This window comes from Chinchilla lanigera, unplaced genomic scaffold, assembly GCF_000276665.1.
Source record: "Chinchilla lanigera isolate Chin_1 unplaced genomic scaffold, ChiLan1.0 scaffold00119, whole genome shotgun sequence".
In the NCBI taxonomy this organism is placed as follows: domain Eukaryota; kingdom Metazoa; phylum Chordata; class Mammalia; order Rodentia; family Chinchillidae; genus Chinchilla; species Chinchilla lanigera.
In genome coordinates, this window is record NW_004955520.1 from 985,514 (window position 1) to 1,006,731 (window position 21,218).

At 40.6% G+C, this 21,218-nt stretch overlaps 1 protein-coding gene across 1 annotated transcript; it reads right to left on the bottom strand.

The window, feature by feature from the left end:
- Nucleotides 1-5,963: 5,963 nt before the first annotated feature.
- Cnih4 (cornichon family AMPA receptor auxiliary protein 4) lies at nt 5,964-21,218 on the bottom strand (the record flags this gene model as incomplete). The annotated part of the gene is given in 5 exon segments (XM_005409222.2): nt 5,964-8,517; nt 11,674-11,814; nt 14,614-14,726; nt 20,767-20,828; nt 21,183-21,218. Coding segments are annotated over 3 exon segments (267 nt in total). The 3' UTR covers nt 5,964-8,489.

The following is a 21,218-nucleotide window of genomic DNA, read 5'->3' on the forward strand; positions in this document are numbered from 1 at the left end:
AGAGATGAATTTGAATTTACACGTAGACACTTTCTAAAAACAGGGTGAACATAATTAAAATTTTTCAGTGTTAAGCTATTGTTCTAGTAGCTGCCCTATAGTTGAAAAGGCAAAAACTGTAAAAACCCTTTCACCTACTTAATCCAGGTGGTCTGGATTAACAAAGCTAATAGTATAAAAATTTGTGTGTGTGTGAGAGAGAGAAAGTACTTGATTCATAAGAAGTCTTTGCACAGCTGTTCCAGGTTCATGTCAGTCTTCCTCAGTCTCGTGCACATGTGAAGTGCCCTCTCTTGAGTTTAAGGTTTGGTTAATACCGATATATTTTTATAAGACTGAAATTGTGTCCCAATCATTAGCTTAAAACACTGTCAGGGTCATTGTGCTAGAACTGAATCAGCATTTTTAGGCACAGATGGAGAAACTGTTATTGGCCTCTTGAAAGTGTGTATGGGAGGGAACAGCTCACAGAAGCGTGTAGGGACTTGCAAACCAAGCTGTAGAGATCAGGAGAACAGTGTCTGTAGGTCTCAAGATTTCTGAATTGTCACAATTTACATGGCATTGTGGTGGAACTAGTTAACACTTAGAGCTTTTGGTATATAATTACTATTTGCTATGGACTGATTAAATGTTTCAAAGGATTGTGTTCTTAAATTTTGGATTTTTTTTAACTGCCTCAGATTATATTTAGTAGTTTAAATTTCTTCGCTTTATTATTTCATTAAAGTATAAAAACTTCAAGTCTCTGATATTTATTTTCACTTGTTCTAATTATTTACAAAACACCCTTTTGTTGACTTTTGTTTTATAAATATGTAGTATTACGTGTCTTTACAGTTTTTGTTCAGTTGAAATTACATTAACTTTGACTTGCGTTACTGAGGTTTATTTTAATAAGCTTTTTCCATGTCAGTGCCCAGCGCTTAACCAGTCATTCATATTCCTTTTCTCTCAGTCCAATAAACAGAATGAATAACTGATCTTGGTGTACAACATCTCCTTATGCATTCATTTGAGTACAGTATTTGTATACATAGTCCCATGATAAACTGAAGTATGTGTCATGCTGTCCTTGGCCTCATCTGTTTACCTCGGGCTTGTGAGTGGACTCCAGGGTACCGGATGTCAGTCCTGGATAAGTTTAAAAGTTAGGGAGCACTGCGTCCGAGAGAAATTATTCGCCTCATTTTGTTCAAAGAGATTTACTGCATCAGAACTCCATTTAGGGATTGGATATGTTGATGAGTAGAGAAAATGTACTTACAGTTTGAAATGCAATCCATGCGTAACTAGTAGAGTTACATTAGTTGCTTTCCAAGGATTTCCCGAAAGGTGTTCTCTGAAGCCTGCCTTGGAGAAGGCATTGAATGTGCCCAAACCCATGCCCCTTCTGTATGTATGACAAAAGAAAACCCAATTCCTTCATTGGAATGAGTCATACGGAAATAAGCTTTAAGGTGTTCACATCTTCGGGCAGATGCTAAAAGGAAGTGCACATGTGGAGGTTAGTGTTTAGTGGCCAACCAGCAAGTGGGTGGAAGACTGGTCCTGGTGCAGAGGTGAGTGCCTCTGCGTCCCACCATCACCGGAGAGACCACAGTAGGCACTCGAGTTCTTTAAATACTGTGTGGCTGTACTTCATGTCAGATGTACTTAGGTTGTTAACCTGCATGTGGGCCACATTCCAACACTGTTTAGAAATGTTCCAGCCTTCACAGATCTCCTACAGTTACATTTTAAAAGATGATCTAATTCTCTTCCCTGTAAGCCAAGGAAAAGTTGATATATAAGTACATCATTTAATGATTTCTACTTGAAGATTTTTTTCCAGAAAAAACTTGAAATTCAACTAAAAATGATTCCATCATCCTAGCACCACTTCGAATAATCTTGTTTTTTGTGGCTGTGAGCTCAGTGTATAGGAAACAGTATTCTACTTAGGTAGTTAAAAGTTAATAAAGATGGGAAGGGGCTGGGGATTTAGCTCAGCGGCAAAAGCGCCTGCCTGGCAAGCGCAAGGTCATGAGTTCGGTTCCCAGTACCGGAGAAAAAAACCAAAAAAAAAAAAAATAAAGATGGGAAACAAGAACAAAGAGCAGATTTTCAATCAAGTTGATTTAACAGTGTATAGTCCCTCACATGTTATAATAATGTGAGACTTTTTACAGTTCTTTCACAGCATCAGGAAAAAATTAAAACATGGATGGCCACGGACTATATCTAGAATTCAAATGAATGAATGTGCAAAGTGTTCTAGCACGTAGTTTTTGTTTGTTTGTTTGTTTGGTACTGGGAGTCAAACTCAAGACCTCAGGCTTGCCAGGCAAACGCTTATGCTGCTGAACTATATCCACGGCCCTCTAACACATAGTTAAGTGGAATAAACATTGAACTGGAAGTTGTATTCTTAATGTCTAAAGACTAAAACAATTAGTGATCTTTGTATGATCAACAAAAACTAAGTCATTTAAGAGAAGAGAAAGGTGAATTTCTGGTAGAAAAGTTATCTTTCGGTTCGTAATGCTGTAGCTTGAAAAGCATTTTCGCTGTCCCTTTCCCTATGAGCACATTAGAATGGGCTCTTGCCTGTTGGTAGTTTGGATAGAAAGACCTTTTAAGTTTGTTATGTGTTCATGAAGATGACAAGCCAATCTAGTTTCAATTTCCTTTGTTTTTGCTTGTACTGCTTGGTACAAGGACACAATAGGTGTGCTTGAGCTATGTGCCACCATGTCTGGCTTCTGCTCACTTTTCTGTTTTCAGGTGATAAACTCAGGCTTATAAAAAAAAAAATACATATTTTGATGCCAAAGCATGTGTTTTTAATCCTAATTTGAAGTGCATATGACCCAGTTGGAGCTTTTATAAAATTTCAAGTACCTAAGCTATTTTTCAGACCTTGAGTCAAAGGAAAGATCTGAAATTTTTTCAGTACCCCAAGTAATTGTACAGTGTCCACCTGGCACAGTTCATTTTGGTGTTTGAATGCCATAGTACAGCACTGCATGTTACTGCAGAGATGAGACCACGAATTAAAAGCAGAAGCACGATCTGTGTTGAGAAGGGCTGACACAACATAAGCACACGCACTGGCTGGAAGCAGCAGAATTAGTAACAGGCATGAATCTGCTCCTGGAGGAGTCCTGCACAGGTGTTTTTGTGGCTCCTAGGTGGTTGTATAGGGCAGGTACTCAGTAATTCCCATTGTGCTGATGAAGGGAATAGGATTGAATAAGCTCAGATCAAACCTAAGTGCTATAGAGCTTGTGTTTTCAGTCACTACACCATATAATCAGTATTCCCTTGGTCTATGTATGGCCACTTAACTTGGACAAATTGAAAACTTACAGCAGGTAAGTAAAAAAGTTAAAGGCTCTCCCTTTACTGATTCTCAGTAATTGCTCAGTTCACAGAAGATGACATTTGAAATGCAGAAGACTTCTCCTTACAACTAAAACAAAACACTCAAAAGTTTGGCATTTGGATACATTGTAACAAATTTAAATATCTGTTAATCATTTTGTAAATTCATACCTAGTTTAAAGTCCTGGGGTTTGGTGGTGGTGTATGGCTTTAATCCCAACACTCCAGAGGCTGAGGCAGGAGGACTGCATGAGTTCAAAGTTAGCTTGAACTACATAGTGAGACCCTATCATTAAAAAGTGGGTTTTGGAGTTGTCAGACTTGAATATAAATCTTGTCCTTCAGTGTAACTTGTACTTGGCACATCAAGGCTTAGTCACATCTTCCAGAAAAGCAGTTAATAGCTCACTGAATGGTACTGTACGTATTAGAATGGTTTGAAAGCACCAGAGGGGACAGATAAGGCAAAATTGGGAACACTGCAGGTCCTGCACAGTAATTTGATATGTCAAATGACCTAGCTTAAGTTGAAAAGGAATCTAAAGGGACAGATTTTAGAGCCATTAACCAAATACAATGTACAGGCCTTATCTGGTTCTCAATGTGAACAGACTTGAGTTTTGGGACATACATAGTAAAATATGACAGATGTAATGACGTTTGTCATTTGTGTCAGGGTGGCTGGGAAGATAGTGGGTTGTGGATAAAATGACTGCAGCCAATAAATAGAAAATTACCAGCCAGGGTGGTTTAGCCCCGTTACACTCAGAAGTTCATCCATGCCTAGAGCTGCGTGGCCACACCCAGCTCCCGGGATTAGCTTCATCTCTACTACAGATAGCGCTGGACACGCTACCTTCCCATGAGCCAGGGAGTTCCACACTGTTTGCATCTGGTGGGCCTACGAGAGCAGCTGCTGCCGATCACATCAGGTGACCAGACACAGCTCCAGAAAGCTGTTCTCATCTAACTTGATTCCCCGTTACCGCCTCTCCCTGCAAGATTACCAATTTCAGTGAATGAGGATTGTCATGGTTTGTATCTAGATGTACCCCCAAAGCTTCATGCAGTCCTAAGTGGCGCTAAATCTAGAGTGTGTGATGTTGTGATTACTAAATTAGTCCACTGATTGCTTTGGCATAATTCTGGGTAGGATTAAGGGTGCCCCAACCTGGGTGTGAGTGATATCTGCCCTAATGGTGGGTAGGCTGGATAAGCTAGAAGGGATAGTTAAGTGGGTCAGGTCAAGTCATTTTCCTGTTGCTTACTGCTTGCTGCCTTCTCTGTGATGCCCCTCTGCCAAACCACCCTGCCTTGGAGCCTGCAAACTATGAATTAAACCTCCAGAAGCCCTGAGGTAAATAAGCCTTTCCTCCTTTAACCTTGGGTATTGGGCATTCGTCTCAAACTTCTTTCTTGTTCAAGTGTTACCCTCCCTTCCCAAGCACATGGTTCCGAGACCAGCAAACGGAAAATGACGTGGGACTGTGCGTGCCTCAGGCATGGTGCCAGGCTGGAGTGCGGCTCGGTGAGCACTGCTAACTGCGTAGGGGTGGGCGTTCCATCCCCGGCCTGCTAGGTACCTGACGGGAGGCACTTTAAGGAGAGTTTGAGAAGCGGGGTTGGTGGGCAGCCCCCTTTCCAGGCCCCTTCTCTCCCTCTCAGACAGAAGCTCTTCTCAACAAACTTCCTACTCTTAAAGGGGCGGGGGGGGGGGTTTCACACGCTTAGCACTTAACATTGTTAAATGTTTTGACAAGGTTCTAATTTATGGGAGTATATCTCATTAGGAAACGGGAGTTTAAGCATTTCTTAAGCCCACTCATTTTGACTAGGTTCTAATGTTTAATGAGAATTGACAGATGAAGCCACACTGCTCCACAACTGAAGCAGCAAAGGGAGCCACAGTCTCACTGCTGAGGTCCCAGCTGGCTGGCTGACCACGCACAGCCTCAGAGAAAGCAGGGGGAGATGAAAGCAGCGTCTTCCAAGGGGCTTTTTAAAAGAGCACCTGGTGTGCAAAACTGCCTTAGCTTTGGCTTTCAGTGACCTTCAGTCATTAGCAGAACAATGGCTTCTGCCTGTTAGAATATTCATAGAAAGTATGGCTTCAGTCCAAAAGGCTTCACGGACAAACCCATTTATAACTGGAGCCTTGTTAACTGAAGTTTCACTGTACCAAAAATACTCCAATCTGTTATGATGCAGAGCAAAATAGTCTATTTGGCTTAAAGTATAAAACCTCAGGCACCAGAGATCTAGAAAATAAAGAATTTCAAATTTATCTTCTCTACCCTGCAGCCTACCTATTTCTGTATTTTAGAATAAGTTTACCTAGTTTTCTTGGGCAATTACACCTAGTATATGATACTTTGGACAACTATTTCCAACAAAATAGGACTTGTGAACAATGTTGATCGCAGCAGTCTCAGGAGGACCAACATAGCAGTCTCCTTTCCCAGCTTTACAGTGTTAAAATTTCAAAATGTGGCTGCCTGAAAACAATCACAGTGCTGCGCTTTGATTATGCTGCTCCACTGTTCGGAAGACATCAGTTAGACTTCCTGCTGGAAGAGCAAAAGAACACCATGGTCAGATTTGTTACTCAACACTCGTTTATTGTTTCTGTGTACAAGGCACTGTGGCACGTGCCAGGAGGGAAAGGAAGATACAAACATGAGTTCAAGTGGACTCTGCCCTCTAGGAGCATACACTCTAGCAGATTAACTGCACACAGGAACTGTGACACCAGACAGCAAGTGATGAGTCACAGGAGACCAAGGGCTGCAGGAAGCTTTCTTAGTTTTCAAACCCAAAGCCAGGCCAGGCCAGGGGCAGCTGGCTGGCTTCTTGTCCTACGGTCATCGGTGTGACAGGCAGGAAAAAGGAAGCGCAGGGCCTGCTGGGTGCGGATGGACTGAGCTGCATCTTTGCTTTCAGCTGAGACTCCAGGTATTAGCAACAGCGCCTGCTACTGCTGCAAGGATGGCAGGAAAAAGGCAGGGGAAACGACCCAACTCACCCTAACTGGCACATAGGAGCACCCAGGATGGTTTGCACTGGCTGGCCCAAGTTCCACCTTTACAGAGGGACAGTGTGAGGAAGGAGGGCAACAACGCTGGGCTCAACACCAGGATCCCTGGCGCGCACGCTTCAGAGCCCTGGCAACCTCCTGGCCTTTAAGCTGCAGACCTTAGACCAAGGGATGTCCTCTCCAACCCTCCCACTGGTACAAAGCCCAGCAAACTGACCATCAGCATCTTAATCACAGCTATTTTAAGGTGGGAATTTCCCCGCCCTTTATCATTTGTAGAAGAGCCCTTAAAAAATAGTAACAAAAAACTAGAATGGCTCCCCTACTCCCTTCCTGACTTTGGTACAGACAAGCAGTACAAGAAAGGGTTTTTGCTTTTAACCAGTTAATGCTTTAGAAGGAAAGTGCCGCTGGTCTTACAAGCAAGGCACCACTCTGATCTGCTCAGTAGCCTAACCTGACAGGTAAACCCACAGCCCCAAGACACCTGGCTCCGTGGGCGTTGGTTCGATTATTAGGACAAAATGTCTGCTCACCACACTGAGCTACTTTAAGTAGTTTGTTAGTCTCTGTGTGCTAGGGATTGAAGTTCTCCAACAGTTTCATAAGCTTGAGCAGAACATAAAGAGGCACTGGAAGTTAAGGGAAGGGATTGTTTTTTAAACAAGCTGCATCGGAGGGAAAAGGTAAGAAAGAGATACAAGCCAGGTACCAGCCTCTTGGGCCTTGGCCTGCCAGAAATACAATGTAACCACAAGAAGAATCTGTGGCCCCCAAGAGGCCAGAAGAGGCACAGTACTTTTCCTACCTCGTTTTCTTTCCTATGTTGCTGGGGCAGTCCTTCCACCCCAAAACATCAGCAGCAGGGGCACTGAGCTTACTGCTCCCTGGCTTCCACCAAAGCTATGCTTAGTCCAAGGCCAGAAGGACACAGAACAGTTAACACTGTGGGGACCACACACCTTGTCAGCCCCCCATTTCATGTCAGAGGGAACACTCCCTTTAGACTCCACCATAAAAACCCAGTAGTAATATGCCTAAATGCCAGTGCTGAAGACAACATCAAAGCACCAACTAGGACTGAGGATGAACAGCTAGGCTTACTGTACACCCCAAGGCTGGTGAAGAGCAGAGGAGGCAACTGCGCTCATCAATGCAAGAGTTTTTTACAAATGCGGCTCCAAGGAACTGCACCTGGTGAGATACTGCTATGTGCAGGAAATGGCTTGTATGGAGTCTCCCGAGTCAGAGTGGTCAGTGCTGAACAGAAGGACTACAGTTAATCCCAGTACCAACCAGGACAAGAATAGGCTGTCACTGACAATGACCTCTTGCTTCTAACATGCACCCCCTACCAAATCACCTCTCCACATGTAAAATGCACTCAGAGAGCAAATGCAACTGGAGCAATTATACAGAAACAAGACCCAGCAAGTGCTGGGGGCACTGTATGGGTGTGGGGTGCCTGTGGGAGCAGTAGCTTTTAAACAAAAGTGCTGATAAAACCTTGGTTTTATAATTTATTTTTCCTTTCTATAATAATTACATTGTACCTGGGGAATGGCTTATAAGATTTCACAGATACTGCAAAGAAAAATATATTGTAAAATGTCATTTTCTGTTAACATTCTTGTAGAAAGACTCTTAGCTGACAATCCCATAAACTTTAAACCATATTAATGTATGAAGCTGCCACTACTTTCTTTCTTCTCTTGACCAAAGGAGCAATGTTGTTTTGTACTGAGACTATCCCGTGCCTCATCTAGTGAGTGTCCCTTGAAGGGATGTCCCTCATGCTTTGGCATGCAAGCCAACATACAGTCCTACATCTACACACAAATAACTACTTTCAGCATTTGGGCAAAAACACTTCTACATGTTGGGCTAAAGTTGAGAACCAGAAATCTACAAAAACTCAATTCTTATTTTTTAAATACTTTATATGGTAAAAATACAGCAAAAATAGTTTTTGTTCAAAGACGAAAATATATACTGCTATGGTCATGGTTCTAAGGATGGTTCAGGCAGTCTCTGGCTCCTCCACTGTGCACTGTAGCGTAGGCTGACTTCAAGCACGGCTTCTCCAGCTTCAGTCATTTATCAAAGCTAAAATCATACTGCGGGAAGAAGAAATTCATGTTACATGTTTCCTTAGGAGTCCTCCTACAGAGTCTGGTCTGTCCAGATGGCATCCCTGAGGATCTTCAAAGAATACTCATTGGAATAGAAGCTAAGCAATTATACCTAAAGGAGAGAATACATAAGGACTTCCCAATGCCCTGATTTTTTCACTAAAATGTGAAACTGGGAGTGAAAGTTGGGAAGTATGACCTAAAAGCAATTAAAAGTTATGTCCAGGCATAAAGCTACTTCTCTAGCCAGATCTCTGCACATATTGTTGCTATGTGTGGAAACCGCCCCGACACCATACCAACTTGTACACCCCTTGGCTTCGGACGGGTACTGCAGCACTTGCACTGGGAAACTGGCGTCTCAGCCTGGCACAGCTGCATGGGCTCAGCCTGTCATCTTCCTGCATGCGCTGGCTGACACGTCAGCCTCTACCACCCACATGTGAGCACCTCTGAGACAAGAGCCGGACCAGGACCTTTCCGTGTTAATGTGTTGTGCACCACTCAGGACTGCGGTGGGCACCTGGCTTTCACTGTAGGGACTTCTGGTGCTCCTTCTGTCACCATGGTGCTGCACTATGTCTGATACATGAGAGTCACCCAAGAAATACCCACAAAAACAACTGTGGTTAACAATGATAAACAGTCATTTTCCTTTTATATGCAGGGATCAGCCTTGCTCTGTTAAGATCAAATGACTAAAATGCACAGAAATACCTGTATTACTAATGGTATAAATGATCAGCTGTCCAAACTTAACCACATCAGATATACTCAGAGCACAACACAGACTGATGGTAGTAGCTAACATTTCTAAAAGATGTTTCAGAGTTCATTATTTATTATAGGTCAGAAAAAACGTAGATGCCTCTTGTGTTATTTTCCTTACTTCACACTACAACCCAACAAGGCAGGCATTATTCATAGCCCACTTGCAATGAGAAACAAGCACAGAGAGGTTAAGAAACTTACTCTAAATCAAAAACATATGCAACAGAAAAGATAGCCTCTTTAATAAATGGTGCTGGGAAAACAAGTTATCTACATGAGGAAGGAAGTTTAAACTACATCCATCTCTCTTACCCTATACTAAAATGAAATCAATATGAATTAAAGAACTAGATACAAAAACAGAAACTTTGAGACTATTGGAAAATGACACAAGGAAAACACCCGGACCACAGTCACATGCAAAGACTTCCTAAACACCAACAGCACAGGAAGTATCAAGAATCAACAAATGGGATTAAGTCAAATTTAAAAAGTTTCAGCAAAGGAAATAATAGTAAAGAGACAAGCTATGAAATGGGAGAAAATTTTTGCCAGCTATTCATTCTGACAGGACTAGTATCTAGAATATATAAAGAACTAAAAACAATCCCCAAAACAAAATAATACAATAAAAATGGGCATATAAATTGAATAGATACTTCTTAAAACAAGGACATACAGTCAATAAATACATGAAAAACATATTCATCTTTAGCCATTAGGCAAATACAAATCAAAACAAGATTCCACATTACTTCCATCAGAATGGCTACCACCAAGAACACAAAGGAACCCTTCTATTCTGTTGGTGGGAAGGTGAACTAGTACAACCACTATGCAAGTCATTCCTCAAAAAGCAAAAAATAAGCCAGTGTGGTGGCACATGAGTGTAATCCCAGCAGTGAAGAGGCTGAGGTATAGGATCTCAGTAAGTTTGAGACCAGTCTGGGCTACACAGCAAGACTCTATCCCAAAAAACAAAGCTAAACTAAAAAAAAAACCCTAAAAATAAAAATTCATTTGACCCAGCTAATCTCCCCAGGGTATATTCCTGAAAGAGTTAAAGATGTCAGAATGTAGCAGCAGGTGCATACATACATTTATAGCAGCACAATTCACAGCTAAGCACTGGAGATAGCCTAAATGGCCATCAATGGACGAATGGATAAAATGTGGTATATGTATATGCACAATGGAATATATTCACCCATAAAGAAGGAGGAAATTACAGTACATCACTTGAAACCGTAATATTAAATAAAATAAGTCAGACACAGTTAAGTATTTTACTCGTTCTCATATGAGTAACTCAAAATAGAAAGAGGAAGATAAAAGATACCTCCCTGGTATGAAACAGGGAGGCAGCATTTTGGAGATGGGGAATGGAATCCTGGAAAGTGGGGACAGAAGGGGTGGGGCATAAAGGGATCAAAAATTACTGAGATGATACTTACATGTACCAATTTCCCAAAATGAATGTAACCATCATGTATCACAAATATGTACTAATAAAATAAGGAAAGAAAGATGGAAACATACCCCAAGTTACACATAAGCGGGAAAGTTCAGATTCTACTAATCAAAACATGAAGGGCATAGATGCAACCATTTTTAAAGAAGATAACCCATTTTTTTCAAAACTAATTCCATGTCTAAGCCTTGATGTCTGCTGTGTGCAAGGTAACATGCCAGCTGTGGCAAGAAACAGGAGCAGGATAAAGTGCCTGCAATAAAAGCTGGTATTTCAGAAATAAAATCACTTTTTAACAACAGCAAACAGAAGCGAAAAGTGCTACAAGGTTATCACCTAAGAGCATATTCTCTTTCATCCTGATTCCTTGAACTATGAAATACACTAAGGGTAAGATAATAACAATGTGACTGAAAATGACAAGGGAAGAAAAAGACAGAAAAGGGAAGCATATAGTTAGAAGGGAATGCAGCCACTCAAGCAAACCAGTTACACAAGTTGCCTATTTTTATTTCACTGTAAAGAACTGTTCTTTACACTTGTCCCTTATGTATGCTAAGGATTAAACCAAGGGCTTTGCATTTGCTAAGCACATGTTCATCACCACCCACTACCCCACTGCTTTAAAATTCAACAACTGAGAGCTCAGGAAAAGAACAGCAAGGATAGTTTTAAACATGCTTGTAGCCTGAACAGCTAAGGAATAACTAGGTACCACAGAGTAACTGTAGGTCAGACAAATGCGGACTCAGTGGAATATCTGAAAAATCTACAACCAGTAGAAACTCACATAATCCCTGAAAGTTCTACAATGTTAGCCTAAAACCTAGAGTAAAACAATACCTCACCCATCAAAGGCAGACATGGCATTGAGGACAGCAGGAAGACTTTAAACTCACCTATACAGATACATGAAGAAACAGAGCAAGTGGAAACCAAGTTTGATCATGGCTTCTTTCATGTGTGACTTCAGCTGCCCTCGATTGTGTATTTCTGTTGGGTCAAACACTCCCATGTTGCCACTTGGCACCATAATGAACCTAATAATGAATATAACATTAGGAGCAAAATCATATCAATAGCAAAGTAAGTAACCCATGATAATCAACCTTTAAATGTGAGCAGCCTTAATGACACCAGCCCTAAATTCATACCAAATGTAGACTGTTACAGGCTACCATTACTTTTCCTTTGCAGATTACAATATTTTAATTTGGAATAATTTTCTGCACTGTGAGACAAATACAGCAACACTCCAGAGAAGGTTATCTTGTGCACAAGGACTCTTTACCTATACAGAGGTAAAGAATAGAATCCTGTAGAATTCTGTAGAATCCTACCAAATCAGTCATCTCGAACTCTTTTTCCACTACAGCTAAAGGAAGTTCCAAGACCAAGCACAAGCCAGGCATGGTGGCATACACCTGTAGTCCTAGCACTTGGAAGGCTGAAACAGAAGGATTACTTTGAGTTCAAGGCCAGCCTGAACTCCACAGCAAGACCCTGTCTCAAAAACATTTTATCAAATTCTCAGAAACTTCTCTATGGAGATTAGGAACTTGGGTTACTTTGACAGAACTGGTGAGACTGAGTGTCTGAGCTTCAATACCCAGACTGTGGGTGTCCCTTATGCACCTCACATCCAAACCCAGTTCACAACCTCTTCCTGTTTTCCTATCAAGGTTCTCCTAGTACAACCCAGGCTTGTGCACTCTTGCCATACACTGTTTCTCAACTGTCACTTCTGTGAAATGCCAAGGCACATCTGAAGTCTACAAATCTGAAATTCTCCCCCAAATCATAGTGGCCCACCTATACCTGAATTCAGAGCATTTTCATGTGAATATCCGGAAAACATCTCCAAGTAGTCTCAGAAAGTATTACTGCTTGCTAACTACTAGGTTATCTAAGAAAAGTGTTACCACTTTCTTGGCGGTCCTTAAAAACTTCATCTTACACCATTCTTCTCTGTTTCATCATGAACAGTCTATTAGTCTTGTCCAATTCTTTTTCCTACTACTATTTTCAGAGTTGTCTCCTTCCCCACAGTCACAACACTGTTCCTTCCTGAGTCTATTTCTGCTCCATGTTTTCTGAACTGGTTTCCCTCCTTGCTGGTTCTTCTCCACTCAAATGACAGAACACAACACCTCCAGAGAAATCTTCCCAAAGTGTCATTTATTTTCATATCAATTTGGCTGTTTAAAAACATATAAAGCAAACAGATAAAAATAGCTAATAAACACATTAAAAGATACTCAGTATCATCAGTCATCAAGGAACAGAAACAAATCACACTGAGATACTGAGGGGCCTGCTCTTCTGGCATTTCTAACAGAGATCCCTGATAGCACAGTCTGGGACACCTAGTACATCGACAGTCTCCTCGGTTCCAGTCCCAATTCTCACTCCTAAATCTATGTTTCACTGAGAGGTCCAGAGAGAACTGGCTGTGCTAAGTTCCCATGGGACTAGCCCTCAGCAGAGTGCAAGAAGTCTGCTCAGAAGGGGTGTTGGTCTCTGCAGCTCATTATGGCAGAGCGGTATGAGACTTATCAGCCTCACTCCAGGGGACCTGCCCTCTGGAGAAGAGGGTTAGACAGAGAATTCTCCCTGGCTCAGGTGCTGTCCAGCCCCAGTAAGGTTGTCCTCTCTTCATGCCACCTCCACCATCTTTTCATGCTCCCTATTCTCCAATCTCCCCTGTATTCTTTTCTATGTCCCTTTTTATCCTAACTGCATGCTATAACATCATGCTTACAAGTTAGCCAATGAATGGTTTTAACAACAAAAAAATCTTATATAAATAATTAAATAAAGCGTAATACTACAGTAGAGCAGCAACCTACAAATATAATTCCAGGACTGTCATGATTATTCCATGGTTCTTCACAAAAAAAATGCTATATATATAATAGTTCAACCATAAAATTATATTCAATTAGTGTTTCCATGGTACTATTTTTGAGCAAACATCGTAAATTTACCAAGTCCCAATATGGCAAGTTACCTAATTTGCAACCTTTAAAATATAATTTTCTTTGGCGTACAGTACTTTGTTATTGTTTTTGAGATAGGGTCTTGCTATATAGTCCAGGCTGGACAGAAAAGCTTTTTTGCCCAGGCTATCCTTGAAATAACGGTGATCACCTTGGCTTGTAGCACCACACCTGGCTTCTCTGAAGTATTTTAATTACAATACACTCTAATTTAAAACAAGCATAGAGCCAGGGATGGGGGCATACCTCTGTAATCCCAGCACTCAGGAAACTGAGGCAGGAGGATCACCTGAGTTCAAGGCCAGCCTAGGTTTCACTGTAAGTTCAAGGCCAGCCTGTACTATATACTGAGACCCTGTCTCAAAAAACAAACAAAAACTTCCACTATAAACAAAGAAGCCTTATACTTATTCACAGGCATTTGACCATTCTTAAAGGTAAATAATACTCCAGATAATAAAAGGGCCAGGAAGACAGCTCAGTGGCATAAGCACCTGCCTGGCAAGCACAACATCCTGAGTTTCATTCCTGGTACCAAAAACAAAAAAACATAATAAAAAAACTCACAAGTCTTTAGACATTAGAACTGAGTAATACATATTTTATAAATGTATGCATGTAAATTTGTGCCTTACGAGACTTAGCCATGCAAACTGACATTTGCCTAACATATCAAAGTGAACAAAAACTTACCCTGCTCTATTAAGGCATTTAGTTGTTCTTTATTTTTTTTTTAATTGTTCTTTATTATTGGCACTTAGTTTTGTGAAGAGAGGAAGATGTTACGTTTAAGAAATGTTTAACTGCTTTAACTCAAAACAGTAAAGAAAGAATACTCACCGATATATATTCCATGTGGCAACAGGTAAGTTGAGAAGGAAGATGAACCAGTGCAATGAGACAAGCATCAATACGCTGACAATGGAATGGCCGATCATTTCTGGAATTACCCACTGTAAGGGAAGGCTACATCATTATACCTCATTGCTCCATCTATCTGGCTGTACATATTACTTAAAGCTAAACCTACGAACGTTCAGAATTTACAAGCTACCATTTCAAAACCATTAGACTCAGATGTTCCAGATCTGCATACTGCTATAACTGCTTACCCCATGTAAACACATCAGGGCACAGCCTAAAGTAAAGCACTTAAATTTCAATTAATTTTATCCTAAACAAAGGCTTGTACTTATTCATTATACAGGTTTGAATAATAGTATTAATTTACTTTCTATTCCAGTATCTAGGCTAAAGTACCTTATAGTAATGTCAGATGGTCAATATCTGTATGTAGTCACCTTTTAAGTTAGAATAGCAATCTTAAAACATTTTCCCTTCTAAAGAGTCCTGAGAAAACCATTCTTTAATGCTTTAATAAAAATAGCACTTTAAACACTTACAGTAACAGATAAAAGTAGACTAAAATGATAATGAACCAGGAGGCCAGATACTGGGCCCCAGTCTGGCACCCATGTCTCTCTCTGCTGTCTGCTCACTGTGGAGTTCTGAATCCTCGTGCATTCCCAGCTATAGCTGCAGGGCTCGACTCAGGAATAATATTCCTCTCTTGATAGGACAGAAATTTTAAAGCAATTTAAGTTTTACTGAAAAAAAAAACTGACACTCCATAGGAAGTCTAAGGTAATGGACAGAGGGAAGATTCCAAAATGAAAGACAGCAATAGATGTAGAAGTGGGGGGACAAAGGGAAAGGAACCTAGAGAAACATATAATATAGGAAACAGAAGAAAATTTCAAAAACACTATAATCAGTAGACTGTAAACTTCCACAGAGAGAACAGGGAAAAAAAGAGAGATCACATAAAAACAGTTAACAGTGCTGGGGGTGTGGCAGAACTCAGTGGCAGAACACTGGCGTGGCATGTATGACATGCATCTCGCTAGGGTTCCATCACTAGCACCATTAAAAAAAAGTGTGAGAAAAAAAATCAAAATGGCATCAGATGTTCCACTTGCATAACCCTGGAAGTCAGAAGACTGCCAAGCTATGTCTTTAAAATTTAAAAGAAAAATCCTTTCCAACCTAGAATCCTGTGCTCAGATAGACCATCATTCAAGGGTATGAATAAAACATTTTAAAACATGAACATTTCAAAGAGTCATTTCTCATGTTTCAAATTTCAACAGGCTACTCCAACAAAATGAGGTAGGCCGACACATAAAATCCAGGAATGAAGGGATCCAGCACACAGTCCCAGAATGAAAACTAAAGCAAGCAGAAGACAGCCAAGAGGAATGAGGCCTCAAAGAAAGACGCCCCCTGGGAAACATTTAACTGACAGGTTATTTTAGTACACTTTAGCATGTGAAGGACTACAAAGATGTACTCAGTTATGAATAATAGAAAACTCAGGACAGATAGAAAGGTGGCAATTAGGAACACTAGGAAAGGCAAAACTACCCAGCAAAAAGCAAAAGAAAAATATCACCGTCTTTTCTGAGGCTCAGCAATAAATAACATTTATATAGCACTACATCACAACGACATAGACAGTGAACGGCAATTTAGCCCTAAAATCAAAAAAGATGGGAAAGGAGATGGACTCTTAAGGGGGTACCTAACAAACCTAATCTTTTCTACCATACTAACAAGTCAATGGATAATATTTAAAACTGACAGATTGAAAAATAGCAGGGCAACATATAAAAAGAGAAATAGTGACATAAATACCAGGGGAAAAAATGGATAGCCCAAATGTTGAAGTCAGTTGCCCCTATCATGCAAGGCAGTTAGGACTCAAAGGGTCAGAAAGGGACTGCTGTTGTTCACTATAAACTTTGTAGTGCGCCACTGACTTTGTGTTCACAGATAACTTTCATAAAAATTAACATTAAAAAACTATTTAAAACTTCAGATCCAAGGAGCAAGGAGAACTTTTCCAGCAGAGGAACAAAGGCAATCCTTTTCTTTTGCGCATGTTATTTTTATGAATGAAAACACACAATGCACCTAAAAATATTAACTAATCCTTTCAATAAAAAAACCAAGTTTTCAAAAGAGGAAGAAGAATAAAGGTTACTAGAAATTTTCACTTACCACAGTTCATTTTTCTAAACAAAATATAACTATTTTTCTTCATGGGCCAGAGAAACTAAAAGTAGACTGAAGATGTAAAGATACATGGGAATCATTTTTAGGTCAAGCCAAAAACACTTTTCGGTATCCTATTTTTATATGAACTTTCACCTAGAAAGCTTTGTCCACTCACCCCATAAAATGAACCAGGAACAACTGGTTTCCCTACTAGACAGACTGTAATTCAGAGTATTCTTGCCCCAACAAAAATAAAGTTCTGACAATACTAAAGGCAAAATGGCCTTAAAACAAATCAACTAATTAAATTCGCCACACATGGTGGTGCACACCTTTAATCTCACTACACAGAAGGACCACTGTGAGTTCAAGGCCAGCCTAGCCTACACAGTACGTTCAAGACTAGCCAGAACTACATAGTGTAGCCTCAAAAAACCTAAGAAATTCCATTTCTCCACAACTCCCCAAAGGAAGGTTTTCCTTCATTCTGCCCTCATAATGAACCTCTACCTAGTTTGAATAGATGTCTGGTAGACAAAGAATGAGAGTAAAGCAATGAAACTCCAATTAGACCTTCTAGCATAATTTCATGATCTAAAATAGTGCAAAACATAGCAGTTTTATCAACATTCCAATGCATACACACCCTAAAATCAACATGTGCTCTAAAACCAAAACCTGTATGTTGAATAGCTATAGTAATCTTTAATACAGAAAACAAAGAATGGACTTCAAAGCTAGGCAACAAGCAAAGAAGTATCTTACCTTGTTTAATTTCGAGCAACATGATCTAGCATTAATATAATCACATTCTAAATCAGACAATGTAATTATCTGATTATCAAGATAAGGAATTATATTTTTTATAACAATGTAAGTATTTAAGTTGCAGAAAGCAATCCCAGTTGCAAGGCAGAATTCCATTTGACTTGAAAAAATTAAGCGTTTCTAAAGTGTGCTCATTAGACAATTTTCTCTTTTACATTCCTTTAAAAATTATTTTCACAAAATATTTGCTCCTTTTGTTAGGATCAAATCTAATCTGACTCAGAACATTTAGTCTGAGTTCCTCAAATGTGGAACAGCCACAATGAATGTAATCATTATATACTGCAAACACGTACTAATAAAGAATTTTTTTTTTTGGAGACAGGGTTTGCTATGCATTTCAGGCCGGCCTTCAAGTCATTCTGTAGTCTAGGCTGGCCTCACACTCACAGCAATCCTCTTGCCTCAGCCTCCCCAGTGCTAGGATTACAGGTGAGTGCCACCACACCCCACTTATAAATTTTGAAAAATGTAGAACAGCTATAAGAAATGGAAAATACGACCAACAAAATATATTTTGAATGTTAAAAGGCTGGGGATGCAGTTCAATGGTAAAGCAGTACAAGGTCCTGGATTTGAACACCAGCATGAAGAAAAAAGGTCAAAAATCAAATTCTCAATACTATAATATAGTGTCTGTGATACCTCCAAAAATGTCCGTAAAGACTTAAAAAGCAAATAAACAAACATAATACAAAAGTATGCAAACATCATGTCATAATGACAGTGGTTAAATTTCAAAAACTGGATTATAATAGCCAACAGTGGTGGCATAACCCTGCAATCCCAGCAGGGGTGCTGTGGAGAGTCTGAGGAGAAAGCATTGCCCCAAATTCAAAACCAGTGTGGACTGCTCAGTGTGGTGGCACATGTCTGTAATCTCAGCATGTAGGAGGCTGAGGCAGGAGGATCACATCCAAGTGTCAAGTGATCAACAATGATTTCAAAGTCAGCCTGAACTGCATAGCGAGACCCTATTTCAAAAAAAGACCAGCCTGGGCTTATGTACATACTGAGTCCCAGGTCAGCTTTAACTTACTTAGTGAGACCCTGTCTCAAAAAAAAGAAAACAGTTGGATTATTTTTTTCTTAAAGGTTTTCCTCTATTTTCCAAACTACACTGTAAATGTGCATTATATTGGAATTAAGTGTTTTTAGTACAAACACATAAATAAAATTTAATTATTCCACATTTGCAGGGCCGGGGACATAGTTCAGCAGCAAAAGCACCTGCCTGGCAAGTGCAAGGTCCTGAGTTCGATTCCTGATACCAAAAATAAATAAAATAAAAAAAGAAATTATTACACATTTGTAGTATATCATGTTTATATTCATCCTGGGTAGTTAGTACAGGTACATATCAACAAATAAAATTTGAAGGACAGATGGACATAAAAATCCTGAACTGAATGAGTGATAGAAACATGGGATTTAACACAATAGAGTCTACTTTTGTTCAGTTGAAAATGTCCTTTAAAACAAGTCAAAGCCAAGCATAGTAGTACATGCCTAGACTCTCAGCACTCTGGGAAGCTGAAGCAAGAAGAATCGTAAGTTCAAGTCCAGCCTGGGCATTTTAGTAAGATCCTGTTTCAAAATAAGAAAACCTAACAGGCCAGGTAAGGATGCAGCTCAGTGCAAAGGCCCTGGATTTAATCCCGAGTACTGAAAAACAAAACAAGTCAAAAGAAATATTCTCAAATAAATACTAAATATCTCCATAAGTTATTTTTCCACCAATTGTTCCTCCTCCAGTTTTATTTCTATGACAAAAGTATCACTTGCCCAGGTTCAAAATATGGAAAGCTATAAACAGCCACTGCCAAATCAAAACATCATTTCTTGCTTATGCCACATTATTCCTTCCTTCTATCTGCACTGTTTCAAATTCAGAAGAACCTATCCCCTACTGGTTTATCTTCAATCTTTCCTGTTTCTAATCCACTCTTCAGGTTTATCTTCCTCATAACCTATTTGGTTCTTTTAATTAATTCCTTAAATAGACAAAAATTTATCATGCATAACATAATGTCTTTAAAGAATATATACATTGTAGCCAGGCATGGCGGACACTAACCCCAGCACTCAGGAGTCTGGGCAGGAAGATCCTTGCACGTTCCAGGCCAGCGTGGGGTATAGAGTAAGACCCTGATTCAACCCGCCCCCCTAAAATACATACAAATATATACTGTATAACAATAAACAGCTAATTAACATGTTTTACTAGTTATCTTATTGTGGTAAGAACAACTTATACGCAGCATATAGTCACCATATTGAACAATATGTCTTGAAATCATTTCTCCTGACACATTCTGTCCTTTGATCAACCCCTCCTCCCCTTATTTTGTTCATAATTGTCAAGGACTCCGCCTGTATGATAAAAGTGAAAGCTCTTCCCTCAGCTCTCAAGCATCCAAAATTTAATCTGATCTAACATCTTAACCACACCAAGATCGCCAGCGTCCCAGGTCTACTCATTAATCAACTCCCACCAATGAAAGGACCACGCCTGTTTCTGCACTTTTGCTCTTGCCCATCCTTCTGACAGTTCCACTCACCAAAGTTCAAAAAACTTCCTACATTTTGTGTTGTCTGCTCTTCCCATTTCCATCTCATCTAACCCTAAATGCAGCAACCCTAAAAAACAGTGAAATACCGAACTTCACCAAAACACATCCTGGGGGGGCTGACTGTAGTTCGATAGTAGAGTACTTGCACAGAGCCTTGGGTTCCGTCTCCAGCACCACAACACAAAAATAAAACATTCTGAATGTACCCTGAACAGTCCACCTAACATGTTCCTATAAAACTGCTGTAAACCAAGCCTATCTTAAATGAGCAAACTTGATTTTCCAAACTCCAAACAATCCAGTTTCATTTCTCTGAGTGTAATACAGCTCCAGTTCCTTATATCACAAGAGGGGCATAGGTCATTAGAACTTGGGCAAGTAAAGGAAAAAAAAGGCAGGCAAGTAATGCTGTCTTTTCGGCAAGCTTCAGCTCCCCAAGCCTAGTAAAACTCAGGGCCTTCTCGTAAGAAACCTTCCAGGTGGGCTCTGCTGCTCCACCGGAGGCAGTGAAGTGGGAACGCAGGTCGGTACTTACTAGACAAGTGCTACGAGGCAAGCACTGCACCGGGTGCTTAGCACACGTTCTCACCGCACGATCTAGAAAACAGACATTTCCCACTTTTTTTTGGCACCAGGAATCGAACTCGGGACCTTGCACTTGCCAGGCAGGCGCCTGTACCCCCGAGCCACATCCCGCCCTGACATTTCCCATTTTAAAGCTAAGAAAACCGACGTTTGGACCGGCGAACTAATGTGCACAAAGAATAACTAGCTGAGGAGGGACTCCAAATTCCGAATTCTGCGCCTTTCCAGGGAACCAGCTGCCCGTCCACGGCGAGATGGAGCCACACGACAAGCACGTTCCGTACAACGAACCTGGCACGCCCCGCCACACGCCTCGGTGGATCGGAAAGGGGCGAAGGCGGCACCCCCCGCCCGCCCGCCCCTTACAACGGCTGCGCGTCACACCGTCGGCGGCAGCGCCGC